This window comes from Mesoplodon bidens, assembly GCF_964165515.1.
Source record: "Mesoplodon bidens genome assembly, chromosome: X".
In the NCBI taxonomy this organism is placed as follows: domain Eukaryota; kingdom Metazoa; phylum Chordata; class Mammalia; order Artiodactyla; family Ziphiidae; genus Mesoplodon; species Mesoplodon bidens.
In genome coordinates this window covers 29,468,654-29,494,986 of record NC_138163.1, presented here as the reverse complement: position 1 = coordinate 29,494,986, position 26,333 = coordinate 29,468,654, and the positions used below count along the sequence as shown (strand labels likewise).

Here is a 26,333-nt window from a genome sequence, read left to right as displayed (position 1 = left end):
GAAAGTAGATTGCTACTCAATATAATTTAACAAATATGTCTTAAGTACCTATTTGCAAGCGTCAAGGATACAAAAATGAATAAAACAATCTCTTCCACCAAGGAGCTTATAAGCCAAATAAGAAGTATTTTGAGGGACTTCCTTGGTGGCATAGTGGATAAGACTCTGTGCTCCCAATGCAGGGGGCCCAGGTTCGATCCCTGGTCAGGGCACTAGATCCCACATGCATGCTGCAACTAAGAGTTTGAATGCCACAACTAAAGAGTTTTTTGCATGCTCCAACTAAGAAGCCCACCTGCCTCAACTAAGGAGCCCATGTGCCACAAGTAAGGTGCCCGCCTGCCTCATCTAAGGAGCCTGTGTGCCACAACTAAGACCTGGTGCAAGCAAATAAATAAATATTTTTTAAAAATAGAAGTATTCTGAGAACCAGAGAATATAACACAGTGAAATGAAATATCCTGAGTAAGAATCCCAACATGACCCATGACCGAGTTCAACCAGAGGCTGGATGGGGGTAAGAAAAAAAAACAGAGGCTAGATAACTGTCCTAGATGCTATAGATGGGATTTCTTAATCACAAACAAAGTTAGACTAAATGTCTCTTTTACCTCTAAAAGTTCACAAGATGGATAATGTGAGTTATGTAAGATGATGAGTTTTGTTTTCTTTTTCCCCTCAGATGGGTTAATGTGAGATGACAGTAATAGAAAAGATATATATATATATATATATATATATATATGTTTTTTTTTTTTTTTTGCGGTACGTGGGCCTCTCACTGTCATGGCCTCTCCCATTGCGGAGCACAGGCTCTGGACACACAGGCTCAATGGCCATGGCTCACGGGCCTAGCCACTCCACGACATGTGGGATCTTCCCGGACCGGGGCACGAACCCGTGTCCCCTGCATCGGCAGGCAGACTCTAAACCACTGCACCACCAGGGAAGCCCAAAAAGATATTTTTTAATAACCAATATTTATTTGTCTCAATTGGGATGAAAAATCAATAATAACTTAACTTTCTAAAAGTAATGCATTTGGCCATTTAACCTATACTTGTTTGAAGGTTTAGATATTCAAATTTGAAATAAGTATTAAAGGCCAATTCCTGGACTTTCAAAAACAGAATAAATCATGCTGAATTAGTTTATTTTAGATAAGACTACATTAATACAAACTTTTTCAGGTTAATTTATTCAGAATTAATTTCAGTCATTATGACTTAATTCACCAGGTATGGTTATAAACTAATACAACTGGTTCGACAAATCTTATATGAAAATCTACCTCACTGTGCAATTTCCATAGGTATGAACAACATTCTTGCAGGTTTTCAATTCTCTTCAAAGGACAGTATGAACTTATTTTATGAACCTATCTAGAAAATATGGAAAAAGACATAATAAAATATAATTTCAACTCAGAATATTCAGAAAAATATCTGATTTAGTCAGTCAATTATAAAAGTCATCATAATTGTTATCATTAAAATTTCTTTATATCTGTACATCATTATTTTGCTAGAATTAGAAACACAAGAAAACTTGTTATATTAGAAATGGACAAATATTTTACTAAGCCTAATTTTCCTCTAAGAATGTAGGTAGGAAGCACCACTGATATTTAGACTTTTCACTGTTATTTTATAAAACACTTATAATAACAAGAAGCTCACAGGAATAATTGTAAAATTAATAAAATTCATATCACATAATGAGATCTAAAAAGCATATTAGGAAGGCAGTTTCCACTCTGTGTATGTAGGCTATCACCTCCATCTCCTCAGAGTAAGCCATAAGTAGTCTGAATTAAGGTTATAGATAGAATAACCACATAGATTTTGGTCAAGATACTAAAAACTAACCAGAAATAATGATATCAACAAAGCATTATCAACATACTAGTTGCAATGCAAATTAAAATGGCTCACCTCTGATTTTTCAGTAAAATCAATACCCAAGAATACGCTTTTTTATTTAAAAAAATTCATTCTGTCAGTTAAAAAATATAACAGCTTTATAGAATAATTTGAGTAACAAAATAAAAATGATAGAATTGTATTATAACTCAAAAAATAACTCTCCTTGAGTCCATGTTGATATAAATAAATGAGTACATAAATAAATGTGGAGAAGGGACAGCTCTTCCTTACAGAAAAATCCCAGTTAATAAATGTAGATGGAATGAAGGAAATACAAAATTACCGTTAAGTAAACACCACAATAACTATTGCAGGCAAACTCCACCAAGAGGTGCTAAAACCAGTGGGCAAAAATTTGAGGCTTATCTCCCCCCACCAAGATACTTATCAGTTACAAAGGGAAAAATGGGAACTCTACAGTGGAAAAACCCAGCAGACATCACTTCAACAAAGTGATTAAGGTTACTGTCGCCAGTAACATGACATAGTGACGTCATATGTTCCCTGGTATGATGTACTGAGAAAGACATAACATCCCTTCCAACACATTCTTGCTAAAAATGCATAATGTCAATCAAATCATGAAAAAAAAGTCGAACAACCCCAAAGTGAGATTCAAACTACAAGACGACTGAACAATACTCTTCAAGAGGGTCAAGGTCATGAAAAACAAAGAAAGACTGAGAACTATCACAGATTAGAAGAGACCAAGGAGACACAGCAACAAAATGCAATGTGGGTCAAGAGAATGAGAAGACAAGCCACAGACTGGGAGAAAGTGTTTGCGAAAGACATATCTGATAAGAGACTATTTTCCAAAATATACAAAGAACTCTTAAAACTCAACAATAAGAAAACAACCATTCTGATTTTTAAATGGGCAAAAGATCTGAGGAGACACTTCCCCGATGAAATATACAGATGGCAAATAAGCAAATGAAAAGATGCTCCCCATCATATGTCATCAGTGAAATGCAAACTAAAACAAAGACATACTACTACACACCTACTAAAATGGCAAAAATCCAGAACACTGACAACACCAAATGCTGGTGAGAATGTGGTGCAACAGGAACTCTCATTCACTGCCCACGAGAATGTAAAATAGTATGGCCACTTTGGAAGACAGGTTGGCAGTTTCTTACAAAATTAAACATACTCTTACCATACAATCCAATAATCGTGCTCCTTGGGATTTACCCAAAGGAGTTGACAATCTATATCTACACAAAAACCTGCACATAAATGTTTATGGCAGCTTTATTCATAATTATCAAAACTTGGAAGCAACCAAGATGTCCTTCAGTAAATAAATGCATAAATAAGCTGTAGTACATCCAGAAAATGGAATATAACTCAACACTACAAAGAAATGAGCTATCAAGCCATGAAAAGACATGAAGGAACGTTAAATGCATATTACTAAGTGAAAAAAGCCAATCGGAAAAGGCTACATACTGTATGATTCCAACTATATAATATTCTGGAAAGGGCAAGACTATGGAGAAAGTGCAAAGATCAGTTGTTGCTAGGGGTTGACAGGAGGGTGGGATTAACAGGCAGCACACAGAGGGTTTTTAGGGCAGTGAAACTATTCTGGATATCATAATGGTGGATACCAGTCATTTATACATTTATCCAAACCCACAGACTGTACAACACCAAAAGTGAATCCTAATGTAAACGATGGACTTTGAATGATGATGTGTCAGTGTAGGTTCGACTGGTGTGGGATGTTGACAGTGGAGGAAGCTGTTGGGGGGAGGCAGATGGAATATGGGAAGTCTTTGTATTTTCCACTTGATTTTGCTGTGAACCTAAAACTGCTCTTAAAAATAAAACTCTGTTTTTAAAAACTGCAATGTGGGATCCTGGATTATAAACCCTGGAACAGGGAAAGGACATTAGGGGGAAAACATGTTAATTTCCTGGACTTGATCACTGTAATATTATTAAGTAAATTGTTAACATTAGGGGAAGCTGAGTGAAGGATGTATGTGAACTCTTTACTATTTTTGCAATAAAGTCTGAAGTTATTTCAAAATTAAAAGTTTTTAAAATTACAGCCATAATTTCAGTCTAAACAGACAAAATAAATAAAATTACCATTTCTTCAAGAGACCTTTGTTGCCCATGAAGTATATTACAAGGCATTCTTTTATAAATGAGATCACCTGTAACAAAGTCCTTCTGGCATTTAAGTAACTATATGTTAACAATAATATTATTACTAATATAATTAATACTAAGTGCTATATATTTTGTTCTAATTACTCTATAATGTAATTACTCCAACCTCCATTTGATAGGTGAAAAAACTGATTATCCAAAGTCACTTAATTATGGTTACCAAAGGGGAAAGGAGAGGAAGGATAAATTAGGAGTTTGGGATTAACATATACACACTACTACATATAAAATAGATAACCAACAAAGACCTACTGTACAGCACAGGGAACTGTACTCAAAATTTTGTAATAACTTATAAGGGAAAAGAATCTGAAAAAAATACACATGTATGTATAACTGAATCACTTTGCTGTATACCTAAAAGTAACACAACATTGTAAATCAACTATATTTCAATAAAAAAATAATTTAAGTCACTTAATTAGTGATCGAGTTGTGATTTCAGCTTTAGAATCCAGGAATTCAACCACATCCTATACTGCTTCTCAAAAACAAAAGTGGTGGTAGAGGTAGTAGCAGCAACAGCAAAAATGATGTTGATGGTGGTGGTAATAATAATAATAATAAACCAGCCCTTAGATAAGATCATTTTGACATACATCACTTTCACTCTATAGCACAGTATTGTGATAGGTAAGTGCCACTGTTTTGTTAAATATATAATTGTTACGGGAAGAAATGCTAATTTGAGAATCTAATGGTTGAGGGTAAAAAGTTACCTTCTGTTTTTCTCTATAATCTTCTCCTTCAAACTTGTACAAACTTTGTTCAGTGTCCATTCTAAAATTTCTCAGAGAAGACTCTCCCATTTTCTGCAAGCGTTCATTCATCTCTGCAGTCTAAAGTTGAATGCATTGAAATTAGAAAATTATCACTGAATTACTTATAAAAATCTGTGGATTTTCTCTTTTTAAAAGTCAGGTTTTGATATGAAATATGCAGTCTGTTAATTTACAAGGTAATAATGCAATGTTAACATCAAACTTGAATATAAATTTAATTTGCCCCAAGTATTTTAAATACTTAAATGGTTCTTAAGTGTTCTCACTTAGGCTTTCTTTAAAATCTTTTGTCATTGAAAATGTAGCCATATTATAATTTCTGCTGCATAATTTTAATGGGACACATGGCTAATACTAAAACAAAGGCAAACTTGGATTAAACAACACATTTGCACACTAACATGAAACACAGTAACACAAGATTGTTCAAATTCCAACATATGACCTCAGATACATGAAAAGGTACTAAATATCACTAATTGTCAGGGAAATGCAAATCAAAGCTACAATGAGATATCACCTCACACCTGTTAGAATGGCCATCATCAAAAAATCTACAAATAATAAATGCCGGAGAGGATGTGGAGAAAAGGGAACCCTCCTACACTGTTGGTGGGAATGTAAATTGGTTAAGGCAATGTAGGAAATAATATGGAGGTTCCTCAAAAAATTAAAAATAGAGCTACCATATGATCCAGCAATTCCAAATTCCACTCCTGGGAATTTATTTGAAGGAAATGAAGACACTAACTTGAAAAGATACCTAGCTGCACCCCCATGTTCGTTACAGCACTATTTACAATAGCGAAGACATGGAAACAACCTAAGTGTCCATCATGGATGAATGGATAAAGAAAATGTGGTGTAAATGTATACAATGGAATATTACTCAGCCATTAAAGAGAAGGAAATCCTGCCATTTGAGACAACGTGGATGGACCTTGAGGCTATTATGCTAAATGAAATAAGTCAGACAGAGAAAGAAAAATACCATATGATCTCACTGATATGTGGAATCTAAAAAAAAAAGAAAACCTAACTCATAGACCCAGAGAACAGATTGGCTGGTTGCTAGAGGTGGGGGGTGGGAGGTCAGTTATAAAATAAATAAGTCCTGGGGCTATAATATAAATGTATGGAGATATAGCCTCAGAAACAAAAAATAGTCTGAGGAGTAAATTCGACCAATTTACAGTAAATACAGTAAATAAGTGAACATGGTAAAATACCCCGTGGGGGTGGAATCAGCAAAATCTAGACTGTGAGCAACTCAAAAGGCAAACAATCCAGTTTCTTCACCAAATAAATTACAAGGGAAATAATACATAAATGGAGGGAGAACCTACAGATTAAAAAAGATACACATGACATATCAACCAATGACAGTGTATAGACCTTATATGCACTCTGATTTTTAAAAAAAGTTTTAGAAAAGCTTAGCTACTTCTGAGATAATTGGAAATTTGAATTATAACTGGATTTTTGCTGTTAAAGAATTATTGGGGTTTTTCAGGTGGGACAATGCCATCATGGTTATGTTTTTAAAGAGTTCTTATACCTTATAAATACATAGTGAAATATTTACATCTGAAATGATATGGCTGAGATTTGCTCTCAAACAATCCAGGAAAGGGGAAAATGAACTGGGAGTGTGAATGGGGCAGGACTGGTTGATGGTTGTTGGAAACGGGTGATAAGTACATGGGGGTTCATTACACTATTCTGTCTACTTTTGCTTATGTTTGAAATTATCCATAATAATTTGTGAAAAAAGGTAAATTCAACAGAAAATTGCAATATTCTGAAACAGCTTATTATACTTCAACAAATAATGCTTTAATATCTTACAAAATGTTCACAAAAGTTTCAGTTAACACAATGTATCAGTAGATAATTTCTAATCCCATGCAAAAAAAGTAACAAAAATGCAGTCCTGATACAAGTGATTAAACACAAAATTTTTTTGGCTTTTAAGTAGAGTAAATACCAATATTATAAGCATGAGATATAAGGTCACTCAATTTTAAAATCTAGTTCTTACTCTTCTCACCAAAAATTAAACTAAAAAAATCCCTAAATTATCCCTGGATATAAATCTACAAATTCTTAGAACATGAGTCATTTGAAACATGCATTTGAAACAACACACTACAATAATCCTGCTGAAATAAACTGATGTTAAAGCAATCCATCATGAAAACAAAATGCCATTTTAACTAACCTTCTTTTCCCCTCTTTCCAGAAGAGTTGTAATGTCTTCATCTGTCAGCTCACTTTCTTTAGAAGCAAAAACATGGGTGGCTCCATGACGTATCATTTGTAACATTTCCTCTTTTGCCATCTTGTTAGACTGTTGGTCAATAAGTCTTCCTGATAATAAAAATGAAAGTTGTATATATTCAATGATATTCCAGAGAAAGCATAGCATATTAGTTCTAATCAGAAACTACTACATTTAAACATAAGTAAAACTTTATAACGGAATATTAGTGAGCTTTAAAGTAATTTTTTAAATGAACAACCCTGCAAGTTTTTCCTCTACCATACCTTCTGTTTCAATATGAATTTCCTTCTATAAAATTCAGTTAAAACATAAAAGGACAGAAACATTTTTTCATGTTCAAACTTCATTTCTCAGATCAAATTGTTCTGTATGAAAAGGTACCCTCTAATACATGTTTTAAAATTTTTAAACCAAACATTTTATCTCCTAAATAATACCAAGTACTTCAAAAGACATGCCACTGACATTCAGCTATAAGCTAGTGATGTTCAAGTACCTACTCCATATACTGAATGCCAGGTTTCAAAATAGGCAGATTTAAATTAGCATTTTTTTAAATTTGACTTTTTTCTTTTACTAAGTTTGCAGATTTTGGTCAACTTTCATTAAAAGTAATCTCCTCTGAAGAAAATTGCAAGTGTTTTTCAAAAAAAACACCTAATTCAGTTTACACGTATAAATACCTTGTTGTATGACAATTGAGTCAAGTCTCAGTTTTATCTCAGCTCTTTCAACAATCCTTTCTTCAACGGTGTTGTCAGTGATGAGACGAAATACACGTACTGGCTTCTTCTGACCGATACGATGTGCCCGATCCTAGTAAAAAAAAATCCTAATATAAGACATAGGGTATTCTGGATAAAATGTATGGTATAGCCAGCTTATGCTATAAAATTCTTAAAATAAAAATTAGTTCCTGTTCTCTCTAGACCTGCCACTTTTGAAACGAGGGTAAAGAATATTAAGAATATCTAGACACCCCTGGGAACACAGAAATATGCAAATATTCTGCCGTACCATTAATGGAAATTTCCAGAAGGACAACAGACAAAACCCCTTTAAGATGAGGACTAAAGAGAGCTGAAAGCTTCTGGACTAAGTTACTAAGTAACTTTAAGCCATTAAATACAAACATCTTCCACACTAGCAAGGAGTTTTTTAAGTGAGGGGCAAAGTAGTTAATAAGGGTTGCTTTGGTGGCAAAAGTCAGCTTTCTCTCATCAGCAAGCAGTTCTTTCTGTTTACTGAGGCAATTCAGGGATCTGTAGTAAAGGGTCATAAAAATTAATGGGCTATTAATACCCTTACTGTATGGTCTTGAACTGGTCCTATGGTTTACAGTTGGTAAAGGTGTGACAGGTGGCAAGTTCTGATAACATATAAACAACTATGGGGAGTGTTTTTGGTTTTTGTTGTTTTTTTTTTAAACATCTTTATTGGAGTATAATTGCTTTACAATGGTGTGTCAGTTTCTGCTTTATAACAAAGTGAATCAGTTATACATCTGTCCCCATATCTCTTCCCTCTTGCGTCTCCCTCCCTCTCACCCTCCCTATCCCACCCCTCTAGATGGTCACAAAGCACCGAGCTTATCTCCCTGTGCTAATGTGGCTGCTTCCCACTAGCTATCTATTTCACGTTTGGTAGTGTATATATGTCCATGCCACTCTCTCACTTCGTCCCAGCTTACCCTTCCCCCTCCCCATATGCTCAAGTCCATTCTCTAGTAGGTCTGTGTCTTTATTCCCGTCTTGCCCCTAGGTTCTTCATGACCATTTTTTTTTTTTTAGCAGCCACTATGGAGAACATTATGGAGGTTCCTTAAAAAGCTAAACATATACCCTGAGAAAACCATAATTCAGGAAGAGTCATGTGGGCTTCCCTGGTGGTGCAGTGGTTGAGGGTCCGCCTGTCGATGCAGGGGACACGGGTTCGTGCCCCAGTCCGGGAGGATCCCACATGCTGCAGAGCGGCTGGGCCCGTGAGCCATGGCCGCTGAGCCTGTGCGTCCGGAGCCTGTGCTCCGCAACGGGAGAGGCCACAACAGTGAGAGGCCTGCGTACCGCAAAAAAAAAAAAAAAAAAAAAAAAAAAGAAAAAGAGTCATGTACCACAATGTTCATTGCAGGGGGAGTGTTTTTAAAACACAAGAAGCTGCCAGAGCAAATAGGTGAAGGGAGGAGGCTGGTCGAGAAAAACAAATCAAAGAAACAGGGTTCAAAACAGCCCTTGTACTAAATATAAAAACACTAGAGCCAGTAACAGTTTCAACACAGCACACTGAGAGAGAATGCAACACCCCTACACATATTTACATTTCAAACTCAAATCAGTAAATCGTGAAAGATCAGCTATCCTCTAACACTTTTAAGGAAATAAAGTGTTACCAGTAAGTTTTCCAGTTCAGTAACACTTACTGGGGCTTACTCCTACTTAGTCACATCAAACATGCAGTTTGGTACCTAAAGCAGTAACAATTATGCCAAAGCATGTGGATTTTAAAATGTCCCAATGGTCAATATTTTCAATTCTCTATTATAAAAGAAAAGGGATGACTTCTAAGCTCTGCCTCATTGGCATATGACTTTAATCATTTCCAAAGACAGTCAGTTGTCCCATAAATTCCGGGGATTCTGAGTGCATAGCTATGTTGTATCTTTTTACTTCTGAAATTATATATATCTCAAAACTTGAGTCACAGTGACTCACGTTGTAGCTCTAGTTCAATAAATGATACCATGATGAAAGGTAAGAAAAGCTCCCTGAATCTTTTTTAAACATAGAGTAGTTTCTGATGGTGTCCTTAGGTAGCAAATGTTTTCCTGGAATACATTCCTTTGTTACCTTTTTACCTTCTTGCCCCAATTGTTTTATAACAGAAATTAAAATCCTATCTCTCCCAATTTCAGTGCTAAGGATTTTAATATATTTAGTTGTTAAGGAAAATAATACTGAAAGACTAATTTTTAAACCCTTTTCATTAAAACATATGTATGTGCCCTCTTCAATATTTAGGAGTGGGAAAAAATGACATTTCTGTTTCATGATAAAAGCCAAAATTGGGCTTCCCTGGTGGCACAGTGGTTGACAGTCCGCCTGACGATGCAGGGGACATGGGTTCGTGCCCCAGTCCAGGAAGATCCCACATGCCGCGGAGCGGCTGGGCCCGGGAGCCATGGCCGCTGAGCCTGCGCGTCTGGAGCCTGTGCTCCGCAACGGGAGAGGCCACAACAGTGAGAGGCCCGTGTACCGCAAAAAAAAAAAAAAAAAAAAAAGCCAAAATCAACGCACAAATGCTATAGTTGGGCTTGGGGTGTATTTGTTTTTGTTTCGTTTGTTTTTGCAATCAGCACAGCAACTTTTTTCCAGAAAAATCTATTTTAACATCTACAACCCCCCCAAAGATTGCTGTTACCCTTTTATCATAAATTACCTTTGTGCTGTATAAATAACAATAGTTTTCTGAGCTAAGGCAAATTTCTGATATCATTAAAGATTACTAACCATAGCTTGTAGATCAACCTGTGGATTCCAGTCTGAGTCATATAGTATAACCACATCAGCACTTGCCAAGTTAATTCCAAGACCTCCAGCCCTGGTACTCAGCATAAAGATGAATTTGCTACTATTAGGAACATTAAAGGCCTCTATTGCTTCCTTTATTTAATTGACAGGAGATGGAAGAAAAAGAGAGAAAAATCAAATTATATTACCAGAGTCCTTAAGAAAGAAATAAACATTTTAACATGCATGCTCAAAACCCCACTTTGTAATATTCTTCCACCTTCAAAAATATTTAAGCATCTATCTATAAACTGTACTATGTGTACAGTAAAAAGTGTATTACATAATGTTCCTAATCTTTAGAAGCTTACATCAATAAAAAGAACAATCACAAAGACATTTAACTAAGCAAGTAATCAATCATTTACATTATTTTAAAATAATAATAGTGAAAATGTTTTAATTGAGTGGGAGCTAAAATATATCTAGGGGGGTAAAATGTCAGATATCTCAACTTCATTCCCATTAATTTATGAAGAATTAATAAAGATGGTATAGAAGACCAACCAAGAGAGATAAAAGCTTAGAAATGGGAATGAGAGCAACAGATAGAGGGGAAGGTAAGTAGATTTATTTCCATATGGTGAAAAGGAGCAAACAGGGAAGTAATGAGGAAAATCAGGAAGGTAATCCAGGAATATTCAGTGAAGAGTCTTAAAAATTAATAGGATGTTAATATCCTTACTATATAAAGATCTCATACAAATTAATTAGAAAGAAACACTAAGACCCCAATAGAAAAATGAGAAAAAACAGGACAGTACACAAAAGAACAAGTACGAATGGCTAATAAACACAAGAATAATGTTCAATCTCACTAGTAATCAAATAAATGCAAATTAAAACAACATAATACCATTTTTTAAAGATTAAAAAAATGATATACTCAATGTTGACGAGGGGGCGGTGAGACGGGCACTCTCATACATTGCTGCTGGGAGTGTAAATTGGTACAACCTTTCTGGAAAGCAATTTGGCAATATGCATCAAGAGTCTTAAAAGTGTTCATACCCTTTGACCCAGTAATTCCACTTCTAGGAATTTATCCTAAGGAAATAATCAGAGATGGGCACAAAGATTTATGTATAAGGACTTTTACTTAAGCATTACTTATAATAGTGAAAAATTGGAAACAACCTGAATGATCAACAATAGGGGGATAAATTATTTATTGTATGTCCACAGGGTGAAATATTACACTAAAATTATTTTTACAATGATATGTTTTTACTGATATAGGAAAGTACAACATAATGTTGAGTAAAAAGTATCAGGATACTGAACTTCATATGTAGTGTATAATATTAATTATTTATATATTATATATGCATAAAAAGATTGGCCAGAAATACTTTTCTTCTCAAGATTTCCTTGGCAATCATATATTACTTTCATAATCACAAAATACAGGAAGTTCTATTTTTAAGGAATGGAATGGCATGGTCAAAAGTTGCAGACAGAGAAGGTGACTCTGCCGCAGTCCATACAGCATGTAGAGGGGGCAGTATAGAAAGCAGCATGGTGTAGTGAGAGGCAATTTGGTGTAGAGGAAATAGCAAAAACCTGGGCGTGAATCATAACTCTACCATTTATTACACATGTGGTTCTCAGCAAGCATTTAACCTCTCTGAGACACAGTTTCAAGTGGAGAAAATTATGCCAATACTTTACTGGGCTGCTGGGAGAATTCAGCTGGAACTCTAAGTTGCCTAGCTCATAGTCGTTGCTTGACAAATGTTAGTTCCTTTCCCTATAAAAGTGAGAAGGCCAATACGTAAAGGTTACAGAAGCTAGCTGAATTTAGCTGTAGCAATGGAGAAAGGGCAAATCCAGCTGCTATTGAGAAAGAATTGCTTATTAACAGCCCGCAAACAAATCGAGTAAGGAATTAAAGGTAGTCTTCCCCTTCTTACTAGGAAAATAGATGAAATGCTTGTCTGAACAACAACATAATGGGAAGGCAGGACATTTCCAAAACAAAATGAACAGCTCTCACTTTGCTATATCTTTTTTTTAAAGATTCTTTTTTGATGAGGACCGTTTTTAAAGTCTTCATAGAATTTGTTACAATATTGCTTCTATTTTATGTTTTGGATTTTTGGCTGCAAGGCATGTGGGATCTTAGCTCCCTAGCCAGGGATCGAACCCCCACCCCCTGCATTGGAAGGCAAAGTCTCAACCACTGGACCGCCAGGGAAGTCCCTCACTTTGCTATATCTAAAGTCGAAGCATGTGATTCAAAGTCTCTGAAGCGAGAACATTATTTAACATTTTAAGAAATCAGATAATTGGAGCATAATTAGGTAAAGTCCACATTATTCATGAGCAGAGAGATTAGACAGAAATGCAAATTGGCTATTTGAGATCAGAAAGCACCTACTCTTCTGCCTTAGTATCATCTTCATTCCGGGAAGAAGGGCCATCTTGGACGGTACTATGCTTAATGTGGATTTGGAGAAATCCATTCCCAGGAATAAATCAGCAAAAGCCCAATAAAGCTTCAAGTTACCATTTCAGAGAGGGTAAAAGACTAAAGAGCAGGGAACAGTATCAACTTTGAAACGTCCTCATTTATAAATATTACCGCAACTTTTTTCCCACAGTGGGTAGCAGGGAAACCCTTAATGTGAAAAGGGCCTGTGCTCCTGCTGTGGACACTATCATACACTATGCCAGGTTTCACTAAGGAGGCACACAAGGGACAGAGTGCCCACTGCAGCTATGGAAGGAGAGGGACACAGGCTGAGAGTCTTTGTGGCCTGAGAAGGGGTCCTAGAGCTGAGAGGTGAAAAGGCCTGTGTGCACTTTCATGACCTGTGGGCTATACTGCACTACACAGTACAAAAACTCTGTTCATACATATTATATGCAGTGATCCTCACAACACTGTCAGGAAAACAGAAGCCTAAGCATTAATATTACCCTTATAATAAAGAGTCAAAGATACTGAGGCTCAGAGGATTAAATAGCTTGCACGCATAGTGATGGAGTTGGTGTTAAGTTCAGGTCTTCTGAAACCAAGTTCAATGCATTTTCCACTATACCATGAAATCACGATCTCTGCCCAGAGCATGAGTATAGACTTAAAACAGAGGCCAAAGACAGAGCCCTGAAGGATCACAGAAAAGAGAAGATAAATTAGCAAAGCCCTCTCCCTCAAAAAAAAAGTGCTTTAAAGGGCTTAAAATACATTAGACCCCTGACATTCATGAGAAATCATCTAAAAATCTTTAAGAATTTCCAAATTAGAGAAAAATACTGGGTGCTAGGCAGGCTTCCTCATTAGCTAAGTGACTCATTCCTGCACACCAACCTTTTAGTACTCCAAAATCCAAGTGCATGATAAGCTCCTACACCTATGTTGTCCCATTTCGGTTGTACAAAATTTCCATAAGACTGAGATCATTCCCTTTACAAATTACTGTCTCATGAGTCTATGGTTGCTCATAAGTTGAAACAATCTCAACTGTTAAGCTCCATGAAGAGCGAGGGTCTAATGTAGGAGGCAAATCAAGAAAAGAAAATGACATAGAATCAGGGGTCAAAGAGTAAACTGAGAAACAAGTAGTCAAAAGGCCAGAGACAGCAGTGATTAGAGGAGGTAAGGATGTAATAGATAACTTAGGATGTCTTTGAAAACCTTGGAAAGAATGATTTGTAAAGAGCCAGTGTAATGGAAGTCCAGCTAAAGATCTCAAAGAGAGAGATGGTAGTGAGAAATTCAATGCACCTAGCTAAAGAAAAGGCCAAAGTTCAAAACTACCTAATGATGAAAAACATGGCTTAATTGAACTCTGATTTTTCAAGTCTTGCTTTATTTTCTCTTCCTCACCTCTCTTTCTTCATGTGGGGTTTGTCCATCCAGTCGACAATACTCGTAACCACGCCACATACAATAATCCTCCAAAATGTCCAGCAAGCGAGTCATCTGGCTAAAAATGAGAACCCTTGAACCTAAAACATTTCACCAAAAAAAAGCAAGTTATTCATCTTGTGTAAAACTAACTTGAAAGTTACAAAAATAAAAGTAAACATCACATGCAATATAAATATATAGCACATGAACACTCCACTAACCACACACACACACACACACACACACACACACACACAAACACACACATACACCTTCAAGGGATACTAAACAGAAGTATGCATTTGTTGAGTTACACATTTTTAAGGTCCTCAAAATCCTCCACGCATAGTAGGATGATTTAAAAATCTGCCCTTACTAGAAATAGAGACACAGATGTAGAGAACAAATGTATGGACACCAAGAGGGGGGAAGTGGTGGGTTGAATTGGGAGATTGGGATTGACATATATACACTAATATGTATAAAACAGATAACTAATAAGAACCTTCTGTATAAAAAAATAAATAAAATTTAAATGATAAAAGAGTAAAAATAAAATAAAATAAATTTTTAAAATAATAAATAAATAAAATAAAATCTGCCTTTACTCCATCCTGAGGATGTTTCTAGTCTCTCATCCTCAGGAGATACACCCCCACACTGCTTCCAAGCTTCTCTTCCTAACATACAAGTCTGATCACATCACTCTCCACAGCCAAATGTTCTATGACCACCTCCACCACCTTCAAAATAGTCCAAACTCCTTAAATCATAGTGTAAAAGGCCTTTTGTAATGGCCCCATCCATCTTCCCAGACTCATCCACTGCCACTCTACCCAAATACCACAAGCTCCACATTCCCTTCTTTCACACCTCTGCTTCACTGAAGATGTGGAACACCCGTCCCTTCCTTTTTCTCCTGGTTTACTCCTACACATTCTCCCGTGCTCACCTCAAACGTCATCTTTGTGAAGACTTCCCCAACTCCCAATCTCTCAGCATATCACAGCACTATCACAATGACCTGCAACTATTCCTCCTCACTGTACTGTGAGCATCTACAAGGCAAGGACTGTTGTCTTGTGCATCTTTGTATACCCAGCCCCTAGGACAATTCCTGACAAACAGTAAATACTCAACAATGTGTGCTGAACAAGTGAATGAATGAATAACAAATGATTATGCAAAATGTTATTCATATACAATATTAAGTTACTTCACATTAATTTGAAGATTTGTAACTCACCCTGTTCTTTGAGTTTGGCCAACAGTTTATCAAGAACTACCATTTTACCACTGTTGCTAACAATGTGCTCATCAGTGGTATACGGTGGACCAGGTTCAGCACCATCAAACAGGTAAGGGTGATTACAACACTTTCGAAGCTGCATCAGAATGTTTAAGAGCCGCATCTTGTCCATTTTGCCAGCAGAGTTTAGAACATCAATATCTTTCATCAGGATTTTTGTATACCTAAAATTTTAAACTATAATTAATCATCGACTATTATAAAGGCTTAATGCCATCAAGAAATGTCCCTTTGGAAAAAAAATTAATGTCCCTTTGGTGATCTGCTTAGATTCCTATTTAAAGAAAAACAAAAAGATTTGATTTGAGACTAAATTTGATCAGCAAAACCAAAAAATATTGAAGATCTGAATATTTTAACTTGTATGTTGCCTGTAAACCTATTTCCTCCTGCTTTATCCACTGCTAAAAACTGCCATCAGCTGATAACAATTCAGACAACTACATCTGATAATTATTAATATTTAATAACTACAATATTTGCTGAAAGTTGGTATCTGGCTTTTACTTGTTTGAGCTAAAAACAATTGCAATTTCTTATACCTGTCTTCATAGGTCATTTTTTTCTGATCCTATAAACATTTTTATTGTCTTTTCTAGACCTTCACCCAGAAGAAAACAGACCTACGTATCCACCTGGACAGTAATAATATTTAATTATAACGACAGCCAACTTGTACTGAGTGCAAGTGCCAGGTATATGAATCATCTTGTTAAATCTTCACAACTCCAATATAAGTACTAGGGTCACTGCCATTTTACAGATGGAAATTCAGGCAGCTAAAATAAGTGAAACAATTTATTCAGAGCCACAGAAAGGGACAAAGCGAGGGTTTGATCTTAACGTCTGAGTCCAGAGAAATATACTCTTTACCACTACTCTATACTGGCTTCAATAATAGAGCAGTCACTGTATATTATAAATTATCTTATTTTATTTATATAAGCAACACTTTGCTTCTCTTAGTAGCATTATTACATTATTAACATGTTTAATTTTATGTAATTTATGATTCCCTGTGACTCCTCTTGTCAATTTCCTGCTCTGCTTGTATTTATCAATACAAGCTTGCTTTTTTTCATTGATGGAAAAAGCAAGAATAACCAACAAATGTGCCGGTGACATTATCCCCTTTAACCCTAACATCCTTATAAGCTAAGTATTATTATCCCCATCTTACAGAAGGGAAGCTGAGATTACATAACTTGTTCAAGCTAAATAGCTATTAAGAGGCAAAGCACTGACTCAAACACAGGTCTATAGACTCCAAGGCCCATGCTCTTTCCTAAAGGTTAAATAAAATACTCATCAGTTTTCTATTAAAATATCTGAACTACTTAACTTGGCATTTAAACATAAAAATGTAATTTTTGAACTAAAGGCACAACTGAACCACTACAAAGCTAATTTTTAATAAATAAATTCTAATGGAAATAAAATAGCTCACCATTCTCGCTGCATTTTACTCAATCCCAAGTAAATCTTGATTTCCTTTTTAGGAGGCAGGCTCTTCTCTACATCAGTTTTTATACGTCGTAACAAAAATGGTTTTAAAACCTAAAAAGTGAGAGTTTTTATAAAAGTTTATAAAACATTCAATATTATAAACCATTTATTTCATTGACAACATCCTAATGTGAAATTTACTTCCCACTGTATAATCTGAAAAACACTACCAACACCAGTTGCCAACTTTCTTGCTAAAAAAGAACCAAGTAATGGCCCATTAGAGACACAGAATAGGGGACCTAAATTAGACATTCATGATTTGATGGCAGAAAAGACATTAAAAATTAAGACAATAAGATTATTGACTATTGAAAAAGTACAAAATATCCTTTTAAAAAAAATCTGCTGTCATACAATATTTTTAAACCTGAGAGGAAATCTGAAGTCAGAATATGGATCCAAGAGTCTCTAAAAGTGAAACAAAAATTCAAGCCATTTAAAAATGGTTAAATATACGAAAGAGGAGAAAGTGGTTCAATGTTAAGGAAGATACGAATGAAAAGAGAAAAAACATGAAATAATCAGTGTATACCTGCAAGGCAATTCTATCACAAGAAAAAAAGAAATCTCTAGAGCACCTGCAATGTGCCAAATACTACACCATGAACTTGACAGAGTATTAAATCCTTATAATAAATCTTTGAGGGAAAGGCAATTATTTCAATTTTAGTAACGTCACCAAAGTCACCTTGCTAGTAAGTGGTAAAAGCAGAAATCAAACCCAGATCAGGCTGATTCTACATCCAGCTCAGTCCCTGATTAGCTGTTGTGAGCTGGGCAAGTTCTTTAACTTTTCCAAGCCTGTTTCCTCATCCATTCATCTAAAACATATAGATTTATGGTATATATGTATGTCAAGCATTTTTAAATGGGGATAAAGATGCCTATTTTCAAGGCTTCTGTGACAATTTGTGGTAGTACATGTGTAGAGCTTAACCACAGTAGACATCAGTAAACTGTGGCTATTATTACTAGAGATCCATGGGAGGTAAGGAAAAGGGAAGTGTAAACGAAGACTTCTGGTTTCCTGCTTGGGCCTCTTAAATTTGTCTAAGTGGCATTTTTAAGAGTTTCAACTGACTGTGAGACATTTAGGCAGAAGACTCAGAAGGCAGTGGGATATGTAAGTCTAGAGCTTAGGAGAGAGACAAGGAGAGAGAAATTTGGGAGTTATAAGTATAGAGGTGGTAGCTGCAACTATGGGAGTGAACCCCGAGGGAGAGCACATATGAAAAAGGAAGACAAAGACAAAGCCCTACAAAACACTAAACTTTCAGGGACAGAGAAAGAAAAGCCCATGATGGGGACTGAAAAGAATAGCTAAAGAGGTAAGAGAAAATCCATCCCATACCCCGGACACTAAACAGAAAGCTCTTAAAGCAGGAGTGGTTAGCAGTACTAAATATTACAGAGACGCTAGGGCACTGACCAAAAGGTATACCCTGAACTAAGTAACTGAAAAATCACAAACACTTGTGAAGTAAGGTTCAATTGTATTTAATGGATAAAAGCTAGTGGTCAATGGATGCAGGAGTGAACAGGACCCACCAGAGACAGAGTAAACATTCCCCAGAGTTGACCAAGTTCATGCTATCAGAGGCCCAGCTGTACTACAACTTGTGTTACAAGATTCTTGGAAGATTAGTCTTCTACTCCTCTGCATTCTTACAATAAATTCCCTATTACATAAGGTCATTTGTTTCTGGACTTGTTCTGTTTAACTCTAAATAAATATTTACATAAAGGATGATGACTGTTGGGGCTTCAAGTCAATAAATGTTTAATGAGCAGTTACTCTGGACCAGGCACACAGGGCACAATGTGGTGGAAGATAGACAGGGTCTCTGCCACTTCAAGTTTACATTTTTCCAGGGTAGGGGGAGAGAGGGAGAAGTGGACAATACATGGGTTTTTTTTTTTAGTATTATTTGTAAAGAGAGATTGAGACTCTCGTTAAAAACAGCAGACAAAAAATAGCAATTGCATCTATACCCACTTCCTCACAAAACTCCACTAAGCCAATTAAAATTATAGGTGTACATTTTTAAAAAAGAGTGAATAGGGACTTCCCTGGAGGTCCAGTGGTTGAGACGCCACACTTCCAATGCAGGGGGCAGGGGTTTGATCACTGGTCGAGAACTAATATCCCACATGCCACATGGTGCAGCCAAAAAAAAAAAAAGAGCGAATAGGAGATTTGGTGGTGGAGATAGAGGGGATAAACTAAACTTTCAAATAGCTTAGCCATCAAGGTAATAAACCAGAATCACAGCTCGAGAAGGACAAAGTGTTGAGGGAGTACTGTTCTGTGTATGTGAGGTGGGGGCATCTAAGTGTGGGTTAGGATTTAACAAGGGAGATAACTGAGCATGTTTACATGTTGAAGGAAAAGAGCCAACATGGAAGGAGAGGTAGAAAATTCAGTCAATAAAAAGGATAAATCAAGGGGAAAAGTCCATAAGGAAACAGGAAAAGATGGGATCCAGGGTTTATGTTGGAACAATTAGCCACTGCTGGGAGAAAGAAGACCTCTTCCACTCAAACAGAGGTAACACAGATGCAGATATCCTTGGAAGATGGATATCCTTGAAGGAGTTCCTACCTAACGTCTTCTATTTTCTCTTTGAGAAAGGAATGATGGTACTTGCTGAGAAAGGAGGAGTGCAGGGAACACCTGGGTTAGAGGTCTTGGGAGACTGGGGAAAGTCTGAAATAGCTCTTCTAGGAAATGACAAAGAATGCTGAAGAAGGCCATGCTGAAGGATCACCAACATCATCAAATCCCAGCTTACATTATGGAACATGAAACTGTAGTGGCTCCAACCTGTACAGTGGGTGTAATCTTCTTTATCAGTGTTGAGCAGCCCCAGTACAGAGCAGGTCACTCTGCTAGTAAGTGGTAGAAGCAGAATTCAAACCCATAGGACAGAGACACAGTTACATAATTCCAGTTTAGGGCTTTTAGGGCAGAAATGGCAGCTCAAGAGAGCAAGGGAGTTTGAGATATTGGCAAAAAAAAGTGGTTCAAGTGATAGAAAATGGGCTCATTGCTGGATACAGAAAATGTAATAGAAATGGTCTGACAGATGGGGGTAAAGCAGGGGTCCAGGCACTGGATATCTCTGTGAGATAACAGGACAGGTACAAATGGAGTAATATGAGTGAAAGAGAAGGATACAAGAAGCTGTTAACAAAGAAGGGAAAACTGGTGTCCAATGAATGTGAGGGGGTCACCTGGTAATGAGTAGATGACAGAGAAAAGAATGGACGGAGGATGGACTTGCAAGATAACTTGAGCCTCAAAGGAAGAGTTTTACACATGACAGTGGAGAAGCAGTGGTTTTGAAATGGCATTGGGGAGCTAGGAGAATACTGATGCAATCTCAGGGACCTGTGGGGTACAGGAGAGTGAACAGCCTCTATGGGACAGAACCACATTATCCAGGGGAGAGAGCCAAAGCAAAAGAGCTGTTTCGTAGAGAAGCTGAGGATACAGTGGGAGTTTGCCTCCCCAAGAGGCTATTAGAAAAGTTGAGAGGGAAAAACACTGAGACTGAGCCCAGAAGCAAATCCACAAGTTTGAACAGATTCTATAGCAGCTTGTTTTCTAGCTCAGTTATATATATATAGTTACTAAATTTTCCAGTCTGCTATTACTTACTGCGTGAAGTCTTTCCACAAGTTTTTGATCACCAAGACAATTTTTAGTGTCAAACCAAGAATCAAAGTCCTGTGGAGGAGTGAAAATTCTGCAGTAAGTGCACAGTTGTTTTTTCTTTAATAAATGCAGTATTCTATAAATTCTCATACAACTCATATAGCAATAATTCATTTTAAAAGCACTGTCAAAAATATGTTAACTGTGATGGCCAATATTATTTACTTCTGAAAACAGATAAAATACTGGAGCAGTTAACAAAATTTGAACCGCATTATAGAGGCACTCCATCAGCAGTTTTTCCTTAAAAAGTTTTATTAGGCTTCCCCATACCATAGTAGTACTATATCCAGTTAAAAGGAGTAGGAATAAGAATAAAAAATTGAAGACATGCTAATGAAAATGTTAATCAAACAGTAAAAATGAACAAAAGCAAGATAAGGTATACAAACCAATAGATAGCTGAACTTGGTACTTTTATTATCAATTAATATCAGTAATGAGGAAAATCAAGCTCCAAAGTCCTTAAATCATTCAATTCTGTTTGCTGCACTAGCATAACCTTGTGTTAATGATAAAAACAGTATAAATCATACATTTACAAAATATGTTGCTTTTCACATCACATATTATAAGCTCTTTAGTACTCACCAAATGTTAATACCTGCAATAATTAAAGATTATTTCAATGACTCCACCTGCCAAACTAGTATGCAGAAAACCCTTCCAATTTAATTAAAAGAAAATTTAGAAATCACTATTCTGAACTCAGTCTACCTTATGTCATAAGTTGTGGTAGCGATGTTATTATATAGGCAAAGTTTAACAGGCAGGATAATCTCAAAGAAAAGAAACATTATTTCTCTAAATATCCCCGTTTGAAAAAATTTCTACTTAAGAGCACCTTTCTGAGAAAATCAAAACACAAATAAAGAATTACAAATGAAAAAGAACTATCAATTTCAATCTACATTCTATGCTTTGAAAACAGATGTCTGTGAACATAAGAAAATTACACTTAAAACGTATGACAAGGCTTCCCTGGTGGTGCAATGGTTGAGAGTCCGCCTGCCGATGCAGGGGACACGGGTTCGTGCCCCGGTCTGGGAAGATCCCACATGCCGCAGAGCGACTGCACCCATGAGCCATGGCCGCTGAGCCTGCGCGTCCGGAGGCTGTGCTCCGCAACGGGAGAGGCCACAACAGTGAGAGGCCCGCATACCACAAAAAAAAAAAAAAAGTATGACAAACTTACATCTGCAGAATTAAAGACATCAGGCAATAAAAAGTTGAGTAGTGCCCAGAGTTCATGCAGGTTATTCTGCAAAGGTGTTCCAGTTAGGAGCAAGCGGTTAGTTGACTTGAACTCACGAACAATCTCTGAAAGCTAGAAAAATAATAGTTATGTCAACATTGTTTTATTTATTAGAATGTTCATCAGTTCTTCATCCAACCCAATACATTTTTTGAATGAAATAAAACTTGAAACTTAATTTTCTGTGGCAAAATATCCTGGTTCAGGTGACATTGCCACAGTGAAGCACAACTGAACAAAATATTCTAGGCATTTCTACACTTACAAGAATGCAGATCATAGTCACACCTGAGACCGTTCCCCCACTTTAAAAAATTTACTTTTTCCATTTTGGGTCCACAGAAACAGTCAGAACTCTATGGAATTCAGGCTAGTCACTTTATACAACAGTATCGCCTTCTCCCTGCCAATCATGTTCATCCACCATGCCTAGCCAACTTCTAACTTGGCCTGGTCACAATTTTTAAGCACCACATTTGAGCCCATTTTCCCCGAATATCTTATATTAACTTTCTAAATATAAAACCACAAAAATTAAAGCACAAAAAGTACAAAAGAACAGTAATCTTATCAATAAAAATGCACATTTTTATAGTGCTCTTAAATTAACAATTATTCTCTAACATGCGTCCTCTTATCGGGTATTAACTCTAATTTGAAAAGCACCACCTGGTGATTTTGCTTCAGTTGTGTCCCTGGTTCTCCCAAAGCAGCCCAGTGATCCAAAGAGAGGTTCATCATAATAATTGACGCTTTTCCTACTGTTGATGGAGTTGAATGGCAAGAAATGTTGGTATTTTTAAATGTTAACACCACACTCTAATTCACACAAGTAAGATAATTCTAGGAAATGATTTTTTCTAATCCATATGAATACACGTAAGGTAGCTCCTCAAAAAATAAACCAATGAAAATCACATTTATACACCAAATATTGCCAAAATATTAAAATACTGTAGCATAACAGAGTTACTTAGGCTGCAACAGTTACAGCAAATGAACACCTAATTTTCTTTACATAAAAACTGGGCTCAATTTTCATTTGTCTTATATGCAATCATTTAAACTTCAAAATCATTTTAAAAACTGATTTTCTTTCACATTCTGTGAATAAAATCACAACCTTTTATCACTTTTAAAATTCTGAATACAGAGAAGTAAACAAACAGAAATTGTAGTTAAAAGAAAACTTTAATAAAGATGTTGAGAACTAGCTTACCTTAGATTTTTCATTCTTTATTCTGTGAGCCTCATCGATGACTAGGTATCGCCAGTGAAACTTTTTGAATACAGATTTTTCTTTAATTACCATCTCATAAGAAGTAACACAAACATCCCACTCTCCTGGCATCATTTCATCACGAATAAAAGCAGCCTGATGCAAAATAAAGTTCCTTATATTAGAATATGTTGACAAGATGTCACAGAATTAAAGCATCAACAGACTATTAAGAATTCTAAGAGACCCTTGGAATCATTCGGTCTCATCCATTTTAGAGATAGGAAATCTGAGGCCCAAAGATACTTTTGTGGTCAATTATCTGTATGACATGCTAATATTTTTCATCAACAAAAGAGAAGCAAAGGCTTCCATTAAACGAGTACAGCATATTCAATGAACTGGAGAAGTTCATATCACCAGAAGATGACAATTACTAGGCTCTCTCTTCATACCACAAAGGATCAAAAGGACATGGGCAAAGGAACTACTTTCTGAATACCATACTCTTACCAAGATCCAAGCATTACCAACATGATAGCATTTCCATAAATGGAAAAAGCTCAAAATACATGAGTGATTCCAACCTTTTGAGATCTCTTGTATGTCTCCTTCACTTTCTAGCAGGGATGAGTCATAAATTTTGTTACGGGGTCATGAAAGCCCATTAATGTTTTTGTGAAATTCCTGATGTTATGAGGCTATAAATGATTTTATAAAGGGGACTGGCTCTATATAGTACAAGAGTCTATTTAAAACAGTGAGACTATTTAAAACTATTTTTAAATCTTCATAGGCAGTGGCCAATGTGGTAGCCAAGTTGATTGAAAGCATTTTTAACTTGTATTAACTGAATTCTAGATTAATTTTTATTACAGGTCAAAATAAAACCACAGGGCTTCCCTGGTGGCTCAGTGGTTGGGAGTCCACCTGCCAATGCAGGGGACGTGGGTTCGTGCCCTGGTCCGGGAAGATCCCACATGCCGCGGAGCGGCTGGGCCCATGAGCCATGGCTGCTGAGCCTGCGCGTCCAGAGCCTGTGCTCCGCAACAGGAGAGGCCACGACAATGAGAGGCCTGCGTACCACAATAAATAAATAAATAAATAAATAAATAAATAAATAAATAAAACCACAAAGGTTAACAGGGAGCAGCAAAATCTACATTGAGAAGGGACTGGTTAGTACTGTAAATCTGAAATTACAGTGCATAAACAAAATTGACTGTTCACTGCAAAGTCATTATTTCATAAATTCAATTATGCATCAGACACGCCAGGGACTCTTTCAACAAATATTCAATGAGTGCCCACTGTGTAAAAAAGAATTGCCTGGACTGAAGTAGAGGACAGATAAAAGGCCTTTGTAGATCTCAGTTGCTCCCTGGGAAGTAGTATTCAAAAAGTTAATTAAGACATTAGGGAGTTAGAGGCAAAATAAAAAGAACCAGGGTGCCAGACCCTATTTAGTCCTGCATATACCTTACCCTTATTTGATTTTGTGAAATACTCAGTTTAATGGTTCCTTGTACAGTTTCATAGAACATACACATATTTTAATTTAAATTAGCTCTTCTTTTAAATTTGTGTAACTACTTGATAGTTTCAGAGTTAAATATCTTGACAGAATATTAAAGATCACATAATCCAAAAGCTCTCATATTATAGGTGACAAAAATTAAGGCCCTTTGAGATTCATTCAACATCACAGTCAGTAGAAAAGCCAGAATTAAGACCAGAACTCCTGTTTCCATGTCCATGACCTTTGATGCCTCTGGAGTGTGAAAGGAAGGGGTCAAAAACTATGTTTAGGAATCATACCTCTAAATACTTCAGGACTACATTAGCTTCAAACAGGATCAGGATTTTCTCTAATAATTTCCTACCTCAATTAAATACCTACTGTAGCCTACATCAAATACTTTATTACCAAAATACTGACCTCATAAAGTGTTTACAGAAGGCCAGGAAAATATAAAGATCCAATATATCTATCCCATGTGGTAAAAGGTTCAAATCTGTCGATAAATAATGATCTGGATTTTCTCTACACATAACGACATCAATCTTTAAGTGTTACATATGGCACATTAATTATTTATGTAATTAACAATTACTGGTTCTCAAACTCTTTGACCATGGCCCACAGTAAAATAGTATTTTAGGTCGCAATCCAGTATATACATACATGTTTGAGGGCGTGTATACAGAAAGAAGCAATACATATCCTCAATGCTACTTTCTACTCTGTTCTATCTCAAGGTTTTAAAAAATTGTTGCCACCACCCACTAAACTGAACCCCAACCCATTAATGAGTGGCAATTTGCAAAACATTGACTTTGAAGGTTAGTTTTCATGATTAAGAAGTTTTTGAAGTGTCTAGAAGAATTTCAACCTCCCATGGGGTAGAGATAGGGCAGTCACCAATTAAATACATCCACCCTTTCTTGAAAACTCCCAGAGACACTTCATGAAACCCTTGGATTCCACATAATATAGTCGAAAACCACTGACATACATTTTTACTGAGACATGATGACAACACAAGTCTAGATATTTCTCAATATCTATGACCTTCAAGAATAATTTCAGGGACATCCCTGGTGGCGCAGTGGTTAAGAATCTGCCTGCCAATGCAGGGGACATGGGTTCGAGCCCTGGTCTGGGAAGGTCCCACATGGCGCGGAGCAACTAAGCCCATGTGTTACAACTACTGAGCCTGCGC

The 26,333-nt window shown here is 36.4% G+C and overlaps 1 protein-coding gene across 8 annotated transcripts in view; it reads right to left on the bottom strand.

Annotated features, from left to right (window-relative positions):
- Window positions 1–26,333, bottom strand: part of SMARCA1 (SNF2 related chromatin remodeling ATPase 1) — a 150,778-nt gene that overhangs the window by 112,132 nt on the left and 12,313 nt on the right. For 5 of the 8 annotated variants that reach the window (XM_081221470.1, XM_081221472.1, XM_081221474.1 and 2 more), the window contains exons 7-17: window positions 23,611–23,766; window positions 22,332–22,463; window positions 21,080–21,148; window positions 17,357–17,466; window positions 15,847–16,073; window positions 14,577–14,698; window positions 11,756–11,791; window positions 10,685–10,837; window positions 7,865–7,997; window positions 7,119–7,267; window positions 4,835–4,954 (exon numbers count right to left, since the gene is read on the bottom strand). In XM_081221470.1, the coding sequence (XP_081077596.1) occupies window positions 4,835–4,954; window positions 7,119–7,267; window positions 7,865–7,997; window positions 10,685–10,837; window positions 11,756–11,791; window positions 14,577–14,698; window positions 15,847–16,073; window positions 17,357–17,466; window positions 21,080–21,148; window positions 22,332–22,463; window positions 23,611–23,766 (1,407 nt within the window). The remainder of the gene's footprint in view (window positions 1–4,834; window positions 4,955–7,118; window positions 7,268–7,864; window positions 7,998–10,684; window positions 10,838–11,755; window positions 11,792–14,576; window positions 14,699–15,846; window positions 16,074–17,356; window positions 17,467–21,079; window positions 21,149–22,331; window positions 22,464–23,610; window positions 23,767–26,333) is intronic. The other 3 variants (XM_081221471.1, XM_081221473.1, XM_081221477.1) reach the window with 1 other exon arrangement.